Source organism: Choloepus didactylus, chromosome 5 (assembly GCF_015220235.1).
Source record: "Choloepus didactylus isolate mChoDid1 chromosome 5, mChoDid1.pri, whole genome shotgun sequence".
Taxonomy (NCBI): domain Eukaryota; kingdom Metazoa; phylum Chordata; class Mammalia; order Pilosa; family Megalonychidae; genus Choloepus; species Choloepus didactylus.
Window position 1 is genome coordinate 98868913 of NC_051311.1, and position 15506 is coordinate 98884418.

A 15506-nucleotide genomic window follows, 5' to 3' on the forward strand; every position below is an offset into this window, starting at 1 on the left:
TCATTTTACTGTTAATTTGTTAACCATCAGATGACATACCAACCACGCCCTTTGACACCAGGCATCTACATATTCCCCTTTTTTAACTTCTTTTTGTTGCTAAAATAAAAAAATAAAAAGTTCTTCATATATAGAGATTGGCATACAGAGGCAGTGATTGGAGGAGCCCTTTTCTTCCTTCCTTCCTTCCATCCTTATTTCCTTCCTTATTTCCTTCCTTCCTTCTTTCTTTCCTTCCTTTCTTCTTTCCTTCTTTCCCTTCCTTCCTCATTCCCTTTCTTTCCTCCCTCCCTCTCTCTCTCTCTCTCTCTCTTACTCCCCCTTTCTGCCTTTCTTTATCTATCCACTCTACTTTGTGAGATATCTGGGTACTATTGTACCAATGCAGTTTGTGTTCATGCAAGTTAAATTGTGTACACAAATTTAACACCACAAACCAATACTTCATTAATAACGTCTCCTAACAAGGGAATAGTTGGACAAAACGAGAGAGAGAGAGAGGATGGAAGCAGAGAAGAATGAAACAGAGAATAATGTAAAATATTGTGTAAGATGGATTTTTGTTTTCTCTAATTATTCAATTTTCAAATGGATGTCTGAAGTGTATAAATCTAGAGGAATAAGACTGAGTATTCATGTGAGGGTGGCCTAACTGGACTCACTTCCTCCCAAGTTTCCAAATCCCCAGGAGTAAAAGATTAGGAATTTTTTTTCAGTTCTTTCAAAAATGTGTAGTTTTATACTTATTTAAAAGAAGAATACTAGGCTACTTAGTAACATATTAATATATAATGAAATGAATAGATTGAAATGGTTCTTTCTAAAGTTTTTAAATATGGAAATATAGATATTTAATACACTAATATATAATGAAATGAATAGATTGAAATGGTTCTTTCTAAAGTTTTTAAATATGGAAATATAGATATTTAATACACATATATCTACATACATTACCTGAGTATGAATATTGCTGATTTAAAAAAATTTATGCACCTTATCATTTGAATAGATTACAGAAGCTGGTGTTATTTATTATCCCTTCACTTTTATATACAATACAATTTAGAATGACCTCTGAAATTTCTGCATAAGAATAGAGTTCTAAATGTCTATCCTTTGCATGAGAATTTTGTTTTCATAGTTGATAGAGACAGTGAGTGGGAACAATCATAATTTAAGCACAACTTAAAAAAAAAACCAATGTTATTTTTCAGTGCCCTGAGAAACACATTTTCTCTGAATTTTTCAAGTACATTTACCATTAGACTCCATTACACTGAATTTTATTTTAATTACGTATTGTACTTTCCCTAGTGAGAGAATTATGGCTACTTGAGCTTTTCTAACCTGAGCAGAGAATATGATTACTCAAAATTGCCAGAGGCTCAAGATTCATTTTTTACTCACTAATAGTGAGTAGAAAATTCCACTCGCTTTTTCTTCCAGTATCCCACTGCCATGTATTAAACTGCAGACTGGTCAGAGTGACTAATTGAGCCCCATTTGAAGATCTTCCCTTGGTATTTTAAATTGGCACTTCACCAGTAGTCTGCACTACCAAATTTGGTTCTTCACTTTCTCAAAGTTTGAAACTTTCAGTCTTCCACACTGAAGGTTAAGAATTGAATTCCAGGCTTAATATAAAGTTGTGTGAAGAGAGTATACAACATTTTTTGTTTAATTTTCCAAGTGATTTATTTTTGATGAGCCAAAATAAAGTATCAAATGAATATGTTTAATCATTATATAAGGTTTGGGCCAACATAGATTGCTAGCCTGAGTGTTCCAAAACTAGATAAACTGAAAGAATAAATTAGTAAAACTCATTAGAGCTGAATAAAAAGATCAGATGCTCCCACCTAACCACTTAACTCAGGAATCTTGTTCAATACAGAAAACCTGATTCTTTTTCATTCCACCTGATTATGAAGCTATCATATACAATGGCTCCATATAACTTAAACACTAGCCACTGGGTGACTTTAACCAGCAATAAAATACATACTAAAAGATGTTAAAAGGAGGACTGCAGTGTTTCAAAATACTGTATCAGTTGAAGATGATCAGACATATATATATCAATATGATATATCAGATGCTGACTTAAACAATACTCTGTTTAAGTATGTAAGCAAAAAAATTTTTTTTGAATATGAAATTTTAAAATATTAAACTAAAAAAGGGTGTACCTTTCAAATCATTTATTATATTTCAGGACTAATTTTAATTCCATTCAACAAACATGTTTTGAAAAATCAGAATGGATGGATAGCCAAAATGATGTGGCAACAAAGAAATGTACACAATAGACTATAATAACATGAATGGCATGGTGATAAATAAATGAATATATAAAATAATATAAGATACATAAATAAAGCAAAAATTACATGAAATGTTCAGAACTGGGCTATAACCCTAGATCTGCTGCTTCCAAGCTGTGTGATTTTTGGCAAGGAAATTCAGTTTCCATATCCACCTTGCCTCATCAAGTTTGTTTATTAAATGAGATAGAAAAGACTTAACACGGAGCCCAGAATATAGTAAGAGGTAAAATAAGAGTACTATTTTGACTTTAAGCAAAAACTAATTTAAAAACTAAGCAAGATATGGAGTTTAGCAGCAGGAAAGGCACCTGTCATTAAGGAACAGAAGAGTAGACTCCTGGAGAAGTTACCACCTGAGTGGCCTGGAAGTCCAGGTAGGATTTTTCTGATAAGGTAGATGTGAGGGCTGAGTGTCGGTGTACAAAGAGAAATCTGCTGAGCAAAGGATCCATAGGAAGAAAGCACAAGGCACAATAAGAAATCATGTAAAGGTACTTTTGTTTGGTTTTTGAGTTCTCACTTGTGGAGGATACCAGGGGTGCTTGAAAGTTATATTGGAGCCAGGTTCTAGAAGGTGAGAAAGCTGAGCTGAGTCATTTAGACAGGGGTCTCCACAGTGGGCTGCACATACTGTGGGGGCTAAGCTAAGCAAACCTATCCAATGGAATAGAAGAAGAAAACATCAGGATTTTTTTCCTATGTTTTTTAATCCAAAATAGGATATAAATTAAATTTTACTAATATTTAATAAATAGATTGATATCAGCATTTTCCCTTACTTCTTATGTCAGTTAGTCAAATGATCTATTAGGAATCCTGGGAGAAAACTAGGATTTATACCATGAAGAGAAGTTGCAGTGAGGTTATTACTTCATTTGTTCACTTTTGGTAAATTGCTGCTTTTATTCATTTAGGCAGATTTATGGCTTATATTATTAGTTTCAACTAAACCAACTTTTGTATAATGGATAAATGCCACTAAAAACATTGCTGCAAAGAAATCATGTCTTAAGGATAATAGTAATGATGTAAGAAACACAAACACACGTTAATAAAGAAGCTGACATCCTTCATATTGTTACAAGCTTTTCATCAGCAACATTACAGGGTATATATCAATGGTGACCAAACAAAATCAGAACTGTCAAGAATTTGGTCAAAAATTATTGGCTTAATGAAGAAATCTATTTATAATCTATAAGTATGTCTGTTATCCTTAATAACAAACCCTGCCCCAAACATATAACATGCTTTGGAGATATAGCCAGTGATATTATGAAACCATCACAAATCTCCATAATTTTCAGCAAATGAGTATTCCAGTACTTTGCAAAATTTCAGTAAATTGAATAATATACATTTAGAATCTTCTTTTGCATTTTCTTATTTAATATTAAAAGACAAAAAAGTCACACATCATTTGGGAAAACACTTGTTCTTTCTGCCATGTTAACATGGCTAAAGTAATATGAGGAAAACAATATGGTGACCAAATCACATTTCTTCTTTAGCAAATACTGCTGAAAGGAACAAAAAAATAATAGTGGGAGGTTTGAGAAATAGAAAAAGATTAGAACAAAGAAAGTAGTGGAAAGTTTGGTAGTAGTGGGACCAAAGAACAGACATTTCTAACATGCTGAGCTTATAGTATTCACTATTTCTGCTTCAACAATAAACTATTTAAGGAGTTACTACTTGGAGTCCTAAAGAAAATATGAACAAATGAAGAAAGAACCTCAATATAGATTACATTTAATAAAGGTACATATATATTTTAATGAAAAAACTGCATGTTAAATACTGAAGAGTGGCTTCTCTGATTCAAATTATTTTTAAAAGAAGACTCTTGGGTAAGTTACAGAAACAGCAGTCCATGGGAAAGTCATTTATTGCATCTCTTAAAGGCAAGCCATAATAGGAAAGAGTGCCTTAGGATGTTAGTGATGTGGTACAATGTACACCAATAAAACCTTTATGCCTTTATGTTTTGAAGAATATTTTAAATATTTTATATTGACATGGAAAAGTAACTATGAACTAATTTTAACCTCTGTGGTTTGCTGACTATTTCATGAAAAATTAAAGAGGCATAGAATGTGCAGATTTAATTATTTTTAAACAAAACCTGAAGCATCTCAAAATGGTTTAACTTTTTGGTGATGATATTAATAGTTATCAACAATTTGCTACCTATTAAGTATTAGGTAGAAAATAAACACTGTCTCTTCAAGAACATTATGATATGGGAACAGCCCTTTAAAGATAAATATTTGTGTGATTCTACATTTAAATGTGACATATCATTTAAAAGTTGTTATATCTACTCATTTAACAAACTTTGAAACGGAATATTCAAATCTGTTAAACAACTTCCAGATGAATAACTTCAGTAGGTTTTAAAACCATTTAATATATTTAAAAAAATTTCCTGATGAGTTAGCAAGGACAAATGATTGGTGTCTGGGAAGATCAACATTTTTTTTTTTTTTTTGTAGAATTTCCACATTTCTCCCCATAATTGGTTTTTAATTCTATAACTGTTAAAATAGGTATCAAGATTTGGCAAGTACAATCTTTGATTCACCTCTTCCATTTCTTATATATCCTTGTGAATTATCTTTTTCTAAGATAGTTATTAAAACTAATTGTCAAAATATCAAAATCAGTTCAACTCAGAAGCAGTTTTTCAAATAGCTCTACAAAAAAATTTAGACCAAGCTTTTAAAAAACACTGAGGCATAATCAATAAATTTTCTCTCTGAAATATTATTATTTACCATGTTTCAATGTGATCGAAAGTATCTATATCTAAACAAATACAGTAACATTTCAATTTTTATTTCACCAAATTTTTTCTATTCTGTGTGAATGTATATGCATTCATATATTGCAAATGATATTTTAGTAAAAGAGTAAATGCATTCAGTTTATATATAAATAAATATACATATATTGATGTTGTAAAATAAAAGGAAGTAGTGATGGGGTGCATGACCAAAATATTTGAAGACTTCTTGTTTAGATTATGTTTAACAAGTAATAGCAAACCATTAAAAATATCTGAGTAATGAAGTTAATTTACTCAAATGCTGGAAAACAATTATGTGAAAACTATACACTGGAGAGGGAAGAATGGGAAGGCACAGTGACCAGGAATTAGAGCACTCAGATCCTTGGTGAAAGGTCATGAAGAGTAATGTCCTTAGACAGGAGTGTAATAAATTTGACATGGAGAGCAAAGGGCAGGTAAGAAGAAACCTCAGACTACTTAGACAATTAGTGAACAGGAGAGTAGAGACTGGGTGAGAGATGGCGCCATCATCAGCAATACAAAAAAGAAACCGCTTCTACAGAAAAGTGGATAAATCTAACATTCAGTTTGCGTTTATAGTGAGGCTTTGAAGTGGAGCTACCTATAAGGTTCTTGAAAATGCAGGTCTGGCCCTCAGAAGAAAGGGTGAAGTTGTACAAGTGGGTTTAGGGACCCACTTGTGGGTTCATTCATGGGGGCTGCCCCGAAAAGGGAAGACAGAATTCAAAGAAAAACAAAGGAAATGTCACTGTTTGGAGACTGGGAAGAGAAATCATGGAGATAAAGTAGACATCAGAAAGAGTGATCAGAAGGACAACAAGAAAACCAGGAGGAGACAGAGTCATGGATGTCAAGGACAGTTTTACAAAGGGGGACATGGCAAAAAGTACCAGGTTCTGTAACGTGGTAGCTAGAAGAAGCAACGGATGCGGGATGTGGGGTGGTGGTGGCAGCAAGATCCAGCCATTAGAATTTATCTAAATGGATAAAAAACAGGCATCTGCTTTTTTTCTGACATGAGTAAAACTCACTCATATAACAAAGGAAGACCACAGGAAGACCACCATTTATTCAGTTAATGGGTGCTGCATCATATAGGAGAGATGGGCTAGGGTTAAAGTCATAAACAAAAAAACATCTGAACCTGCATCAGAAAATCAAGTCATAGGTTCTAGACTTTTAATACAAATAATTTAAACAATAATGTCATTTAATTTCCCTGCACATCACTGCTGTCATCTGTGAATTAAAATGAATCAGTAAGATGTGATGTAAGATCTCTTCTAAGTCTAAAAATTTTATTCCTCTAAAAATGAAATAATTGCCTGTGCAAATATTTGTTAAGATGGAATACTCTTTAAGTGTGCATTAAAGAACAGAAAACTATATATATATTCCTAATTATGCTTGGATTTTAACTAGCCCTTCAATATTAAACACATTGAACTAAACTCCTAACAAAACCCATTATGTTAAAATAAGTTCTACATGCAAAAATAAATTACTTTGTAAATTTTTAAAATGATGTTTGGTCTGAATTTTAGCCACACTTTTTTTTTTTTTTTTTTTTTTTTGCATTTACAATTATTTAATCATTCTATAGCTGACCACATCTTAAAAAGCTTTTGAGTAGGAAGAAACTTGATGACTACTGGAAAACCGATTTGCTAACTGAATAGAAACTTTATAGGCACACAAATCATTTTACATTAAAAGAGGATACTCATTTAATGTTTGTACTGGCAATAAAGGAATACCTTAAAACTGCAGGAAATACTACTTTATCATTCTATATGATTTTGACAAATTCATGTAAAAAACAATTTTACATCTATGCTTTATGTAAATTTGATTAAGCTGTTAAAAGACCAAAATTCTCCATTTCAAAATGCAAACAATTATTACACATTTCTAAGAAAGCCATTAATTGATTGAAGGCCTTTGCTTACATAATTACTATTAAGTAATTTGTGTACTTGGGTAAAAATATTGATTCACATATGTGAGATGATGCAAAGTTAGGATTCCATAACTTACTGTTTTTTCTTTTCTAGGTTCCATCTGATCAGATTTTGCTATGTGTCCTGCCTGTGGCCGTTCTTTTATTTTGGGGGTCATTTCATCATCTTCCATTTGCAAACTCTGAGTCTTGTCAGATGGCAAATCATCCACTTTGGTCTCTGGTTGTTTTTCTTCTTGCACTGCCTTTGGAGCCACTCTGCCTTCTGGCTTTTCTTTGGCAATTTGAACTTGAGTTTTAAGCAAGTCACGTTTCTGTTCCTCCTCTAGGGCTGACGGTATTGCTTCTGGCGGCAACTTTGTTTCTTCAGGGATTGGTTTTTTGTCTTTAGGGGTTAGCTTCTTTTCTTCCAGGGGTGGCTTTTTTTCTTCAGGGGTTGGCTTTTTTCCTTCAAGGAGTGACTTTTTTTCTTCTGAGGGTGGCTTTTTTCCTTCCGGGGCTGAAGTTTTGTCTTTCTCTAGTATTTTCTCTTCCTGTTTTTGATCTGTGGTTACCTTTGGGGGAATTTTTTCAATTGAAGGTGTTTCTTTTACTTTTTCTGGTATTACTTTATCAGCTTCTGGTTTTACTTCTTGTTCCTTCTCTCTCTCTTTTATTTGGGCAGGCATGGCTGTTTTCTGAGAAAGTTGCTTTGTAAGCACAGGCATAGGAGATGCTTTTGGTCCTGACTGTGAAGGTGGCATTTTGCCCAAGTCTCCAAGCTGTCCTGCTATTGCTCTCTGGGTTTGGCAATTTAAACAAAGCCATTCTTGAATCTGCAAACAAAACAGAATGAACATATTAGATATAATATAACGTATCTGTTTGGGGCATTTATGAAGGTTAACATTTAGCAATTCCTACTTGCGTTTTTGTATAAGGAAAAGGTGGGCCACTGCTTTCAAAATCAAGGAATCTGGCTTTTTAAAAACTTGCAAGAAGACACCTTGAAATCTAAAAATGTGAGGAATGTCTAGAGACTAGCAACTCACTCTCCTCACTATATAAAAAGGAAAATTGCATTAATGATTGTCTTAGAATATTGTAATAAGGATGAACCCAGGGGAACATCCATTTTGTGGAGGAAAAAATCTGCATTTGTTCCAAATAAAATTATTTTTAAGCCTGGTGACTTCAAATTTAGTATTTCCATCATAAAGTTATACTAACACTATTAAATTTCATAACACTTTTCTTTTTAACAATGAATTAATCAGAAGTTCTTCTAGGATTTCACCTCTATTCTCCTACCTCTTGACTTGGGACAAATGTAGCTCTATCTATTAGAATTGAGCGATTCCAAGTATAAGTAGAATTTTCAAGAATCACTTGTACATAATTCTGCATCAGCTTTAGGATTAAGAAAATAATTTCATTCTTAATAATAATCACATTTCCATAAGAAATTGAGCAGGAAGCACTCACAGGATCAAGTTGTTGTTTGCTACCTCTTCTTCCAGAGTTTTCTGACTTGCTGACTAAAATATTTCCTCATATCTCTGCTCCTCAACTTGTGAATTGAGAGCCACCTGTGTCAAATCAGCTGAAGTGCTCCTTAAAAATTCAAATTCTCACCAAAACTACTTTAGTAGAATCACAGGAATGGGTGAAAGGAGATCCCCTTTTTGGTTGGAAAAAAGCAACCTAAAGATTGAAAACTATTCTTTCATAAGAATGCATGACAAATAATCACATGGAAGACAGGTTATTTTTAACTAATAATATTGCAGAATTTCTCCCTTTTTGAGGTATGTTGTATTTTTTTTCTCAAATACCTATTATAATATAAGAAATAAATGCTGTACATGTAGCTTCAAGTTGTTACCATTTAGTGACTACCCATTCTGTCAGGGTCAGGGTTGGGCAGCCATACAAATAATATTTGCATTCGTATATTGCATTATCTTCTGAGAAGTTCAATTCCAAATTGCTTCTCATACTAGCTACTCTTTCCATTTGCTTAGCTTAAATGATTTAGAGGAAAAATGTATTTATTGTTCTAGGATACTACCAGAGACCTAAGTTTCATTTCTAATTTCAGCTTACAATTTCTTCAGACATTAAAATTTTTGCTTAATATCTGTAACTGTTTTGCAATTTGTAAGCCATTAGAATTCTTATTTGCTGATCTAAAAGCATAAAGATAAAAGTCAATTAGTTAGCTGCAATAAAATGCCTTCTATAAAACATTAGTATGTATTATATGTTCATTTGCTTTTTGTGTATATGATTACTCTCTGCCAATTCCATTCTTAATTTCATGTCAAAGCTACTCTGAAGTGAACTGTGGTTTCATTAAATATAAAAGTCATAGGAAAGAAACTGATCTAATTCCTTTTGTCAAATACTAAAAGCTCTAACCCTTGCGTTGAACAGTCCCAGGAGGAGGCAATTCTATAATGCCTACAGAAAATCAATCATAATCTGTGCTGTGGTTTTAGAAACCATTACGTGGTTGAGCCACATCTATTTTAGGATATTTTCATTCCCTTCCTGACTTCTTTAAAAAAACAAAAACATATACAAATAGCTTCATCACTGTGCTGTTTTTCACATGGATTCTAAAAGCCAATGCAGGTGTGTATTAAGCATTAAGCATTCCTGTAAGGCCATGTCCTAATGTAAATAAGCTAGGGTACTTTTTAATACACCAGGAATAAAAGTCTCAATCCACTGGAAATTCTCCTCAAATAGAAAAGTGTTATTATTTTAACTGGGTGTTTGGGTTAAATTATTCTTTCAAAGTTCCAAAATTCCTATCCATATTCAGTTAAAACTAACATTTTTATTGTTGCTATTTTTCAGTCTTCTAAAAATGACTTTGCCTTGTTCAACCCTTTGGTTACATGACTGATTCTCAGTGTGGATAAAGTAAAAAGGTTAAGCCTAATTCTTTTTATTTTACCCTTTGACTAATAGCCCCAAATTAATTTTGAAAGTGATATTTTTATTATCATCTAAACTAAAGACAAGGACATGTCCATTCATGTATTTATTCTGAATACATCTATTGAGTACACATACCATTTGGAAAGCATATGTGCTTATTCCATAAAGGAGCTGGAAGAAATTAAAAGTATAGGCAGTAAGAAACTAAAACTAGCAGGGGAAATGGAAAGGGTAATGAAGGACAAAAGGAATATTCAATGAGTTAAGTAATTTGTTAAGTTAAAAGTCACTAAGAATATATTTTAAACAGACAATTAAAAATGCTAACTTGGTGGTTTCATACAAGAGTCTCTTTACTTTTCTGTAACCCTAGAAACAAAATTAGATGTCTACAAATGCAGCAAGCAGAGGAAATTATGAAGACAATAAGGAACTCAAAGAAAACAAAAATTATAATAATAACAAAAATTTTATATTCCCTTAAACGTGTGGATTTAAATTTTGTTCATTAAGAGGGAGAACAGGAGTATCATTAGAGAAAAGGGCAGCAGCTAGGGCAAAATCAAAAGTGGAAATGAAAAAGACAAATTGCAAAAAATTTCACATTGAATAAAAAAGACTGAAAAGAATTTTCAAAAAAGTATATCGTCATTAAATGCAATACAAGTTTTAGAAAAATTTGCTGCAAGAGAAAAACAATTTTGGAAATCTTCTATGATCACATAAGACTATGTAACAACCTGAGTCACAATTTTTTGGTTTTCTTTACCAAAAACAATCTCCAAGATTTTTCATGACTGTGTTCTGGAGTTTAATTAATAAGCATTATATTTCTGAGACCAAAAGTGTGATCTGTACTCTCAGTTCCTTATACCTACATGATTAATTACTTACAATGTTTCAAGTCCAGTAGTAGTTTGGAAATAAATTAAGCAAGGATTCCTGAACTTATATAAAAAGCAATGCACAATATATTACTGACATATATGACTTTTACTAGTTGAAAAGAATTTAGCCAGTCATAGCATTAACCCTTTCTATAACAGTTACACCTCTGAAACACATGACTGTTTATATTTTGCCTCCAAGGTTAAATAATAAATGAATAATGGTTTACCTTTGAAAATAGTTCCTTATAGTCAGTGAAACAATCAGGATATGAATATATCCACATAGGTCTTTAAATACTGAAGGCATTATTATTATATTATTTTTACAACATAGAAAACACAAAATAAAGATGCTCATGGAAGATTTAATTTTAAAAACTTATTAGTCATCATTACAGATGCTTTCAAACCATTTTCATTTATTTTTCTGTGATTTTAAAATATATTCTATTTCAAGTATACTATTATAAGTACCTACCAGTGGTTTGAAACATTAAGTTTGTTTTTCATCCATATTATTATATGTATTACTTAAAAACTCTGCATTCTATTGGGCCAGTCACACATTTGCTCAAGGTGTTAACGTCAATAACCAAGATATCGCAACTCATTTCCAAGTAGGGAAAATTATGATAAACAAATAGTGTGTTGATCACAACATACCCAAATAAATTCAATTACTAGCCAGTACATGTTAATAAAATTAACATCCATATTTTACTTTAACAGCCTATCATCAGAGCTTGCTCAAAACAAAATAACCCTCCAAAAATCCATTAGTCCTAGGAGGAGAGTAGGAAATGAGGGCAATAAAAACCTAGAAAAGGGATGATGCTGTGCTACTCAGCATTTTTCCATCAATAAGCAATTTGCTTTATATAACATTTCAGCTGTAACTATAGCAACAATACCATTAAGGCAAAACTCAGAACTTCTCCTGAGGGCTGCCTATTTATTTTTCTAAGAATCTTTTCTGAAGCATGATGATAAGACCTGCAGCAGCTTGAAAGTCTGCCTTTGGATTTAAAAGGGTAGTGAAGTGACAGTCACAAAACCCGCAGGAGCATTTGTATCTGTGTCTGAAAAACCTTGCAACGGACATTTTAGCATGAATTTTCATTAAAGGGTAGACTAGACTGATTTGGAAGCTCATATACTTTCCACAGGTAGAAGTTTTAAAGGAGAGACTGGGTGACTCCTACTTAAAATTCTGTAAAGGAAAGTCAAGCAATCAAGGTGTTGCTACTATATATAATAACATTGCACTCCCTGGCTACTATGAAGTTTTTGAAACAAAAATGAACATTTTACACAGGTTTTTTGTTTGTTTGTTTGCTTATCATTAAGAAAATTATATATTTTAAGCAGAGAATCAATACACTAATAATCTTCTTAGAAATCTGCAGTTTCCTCATTGACAGATCTAAAAATTGAGGAGCAATGTTACCCACAACTTGTCACTTGTATCAATGTCACCTATAATCTCAGCATGATGTTCCAACATCCTGATAATCAGATTTCTTACTTACAAGATTTCTAAATGTATTTCCTCCTGTCTTCTGTAAGGAGAAAAGGATTGGTTTCACAGTTGATGCACTCTTTTTTCAAGTTGTTCAGACTACACAGGCAGGATATTAGAAATGGGTGAATATCAGTGAGACTGCACTTTACAAATATTCAGTGATGTATTTGTGACATTTCTATTCTCACTCCAACTCTCCTAACAATAAATGAAATGTTAGTGTCAGATCCTTTTTTTTTTCTTTTTATCATCATTGAAACAAAAATAGTATCTGAAATACATAATTGAGTGATTGGGGTTCATCGTCTTCACTTGTAGATATAAGAATTATATAAAATGGATTCAAACATAGATATCCATATGAAATAATAGTGAAAAAAATCAAATAGACAACTTGAAATATTAATTTCCAGTGGAACTCCAGAATGTGAAGGGTAGGAATCTATTCTGAAGCCTGATAAAATATTGGATACTGTGTGAAACTTGTATTGGGGTCTTCATTCCTAGATCTTAAGTGATCAGTGGCCATGTTCCCCATCATCTCTTCTATGTGTACACTTATTTCTGCAATACTCTCACACCTTCATGTGCCCAAACAAAGGCTCTTTGCTTCACTCATTTGAAACTCGTCATGTAGATTCCTATATAAGATATGTTAACAGACATTTCCCTAAATAGAAAATATGCCAACTAAAATCATGTAAATTTTACCAGAAAATTTTTAACTCTTGATTAATACTGTTTTCTTCCATTTTTCTTTGACTTCTCCTGATCACTTTCTCATCTGTATTTAAATACATTTTCTTAAACTAAGAAAGTAATCTCTGGGTGTTTGATGCTTAAATACTATTATATAAAGAATATATGAATAAACACATGCAATAGTTAAAATATCTGTGAAGTTTTATATTAACACATTTTTGACGAAACTTAAAGAAAATCATCTTACAAATTATATACATGATATAAAAAAATTCTATATTTATTTATACAAATTTATATTTATAAATGTATGTATATCTTTGTATGGATAGGAAGTAAACTGGATTAATTTCTTTATAATGTCTGTCTCTCTGCCTGTCTAACAATCTATCTGTCTATCTATGTACATACTTGGATAAAGGGGAGTCGGACATGAAAAGAGTGAACTCATCAAAACTGTGTTCAACTAAGAAATTTACCTGTTCTGGGTCTATCACAGGGATTAGAGTAACTGACTATCTGCCAGCACATAAAAGGCAAACTCCAAAGGAAACAGCTGATTTCTCACTGTTAACCAACAATGCACTACACCTATAGGTAATCATGCATATATACTGGATTTACTTCACTTAACATGGTTCTAACAAAACTGTAAGGTTCAGAAGAGAGGCTTATTTGTGGATCATGGCATTTCTATTTGAGTGATTGTTTTAGTATACTAGGTTTTAAGCTGATAATTATTAATGTATTATAAGTCTAGTATGAAAAATAACAGTTTAACATACAAATTATCATTTATATTTTATGGATGTCAAGATATATTGTTATTATATAACCAGTTCTCATCCCTCTGCTTTTAGAGCTTCTCTTTGTTATATCCTTAATACAAGAGCTATGTATTGATTTTGGATGTGTGAATAATTACATCAAAGAAAAAGAATTACATTTTAAGTCTAACTTAGTCACCAGTCAGCACTACAAGCAATGAATGATTGAATGTTAAAACAAGATTTATTTTGAAGATACTAACACTTCATCATAGGGAAATATTATGTTCGTAAAGATTACAGAGCTATACGCATTTGAATATAGAATATTTAAAGCACACTGCAGACAAATGAAATTTGCAGAACATTTTATAGAATAAATAAAAATCAATCCCAACTTTTAAATGAAACCATCATTGTGGACATAATATTCAAAGACAGAATAATCTTACAAACTATGGAGGCTAAAATGTATACGAAGGTGTGCTGCATCAGACTTACTGAATAGTGGAGAATGGGTGCAAGGTGGATGGAGAGATTGGTGATGTGTTAAGCCCTTTGGCAATGTAGTAAAATAGGGAAATAGTACTTGAAGTCCTTACTGGAGGGAAGAATCAGTGTGGTGATTTGGTAAGGTGTATTCTTGGCTAGGCTGATCACATTTCTCAGAATTCCCTTTCCTAAATGTTCCCCTTACAGTGTGCCACTAGAGGCATTTTTGTGCAAGACTTGGAGGGCAGAAGTGAAGCAGTACTCATATCATTTTTTTATGCTCAAAAGGTCAGGGCAGGGTCACCAGGTCCTGTTGTAGCTTGCACATGTTGTCACTTATTGTTTGTTGGCTGCTCCATTTTGCTCTGGGTTCTCCTTCAGCTTTTTTACCAGCCTCAAGGTAGGAGGTTGTGAGTACTGACTGAGGTACTAGTCTATCTTCATGGGTTCCAGATCGTGACCATGGGTTCCAGCTTGTCCTTGCTCTCCATACTTTACATTCATTTTCCCTTCCTTGACTGCTCTGCAGATTTTAAGCTCCAACATCAGACATAAAGACAACAGCCTTTTAGAGACTGCTTAACCAGCTCTGACAATTGTGTAAGGTCAAATCCCTGTACCAAATTCTTTATAATACACATTTTATACCTTCTAGTAGTTCTGCTCTGACTAAAGTCTAAGTGATACAGTCAGGCTGAGTCAACTGTTATTCAAGGCGAGATGAAGTTTTTACACTTTTACCCATTAATGTTGCATGTGTCAAGTAATTCTAATAGACTTTTTCAAATCTGAAGTTTCAGGGTGAAGAAAGAGGACTTTATTTGAATTAAAGAGAAATAGGAACTGGCTCAAGTTCTGCCAGTGTGACATGCATGAATGGGCCATTTGAAAAGTTTAGGGTTGCTTTTATTAATGATGATGAAATATTTCAGCCATCAAAAAAAATTTGTGACATGTATATAATAAAAAATAACAAAGAGGTGAACATCCACATACTCATGTATCCATGTAAGTGATTGACACCATAGTCATTACTCTCATAGAATAATCACCAAAATTTGTGTTTTTTGTCATACTTTTAATATTATGTATATATCTATTTT

At 32.6% G+C, this 15506-nt stretch overlaps 1 protein-coding gene across 2 annotated transcripts in view; it reads right to left on the minus strand.

Annotated features, from left to right (window-relative positions):
* PCLO (piccolo presynaptic cytomatrix protein) overlaps positions 1 to 15506 on the minus strand; it is a 460751-nt gene that overhangs the window by 245262 nt on the left and 199983 nt on the right. For both annotated transcript variants that reach the window (XM_037836537.1, XM_037836536.1), the window contains exon 4: positions 7180 to 7917. In XM_037836537.1, the coding sequence (XP_037692465.1) occupies positions 7180 to 7917 (738 nt within the window). The remainder of the gene's footprint in view (positions 1 to 7179; positions 7918 to 15506) is intronic.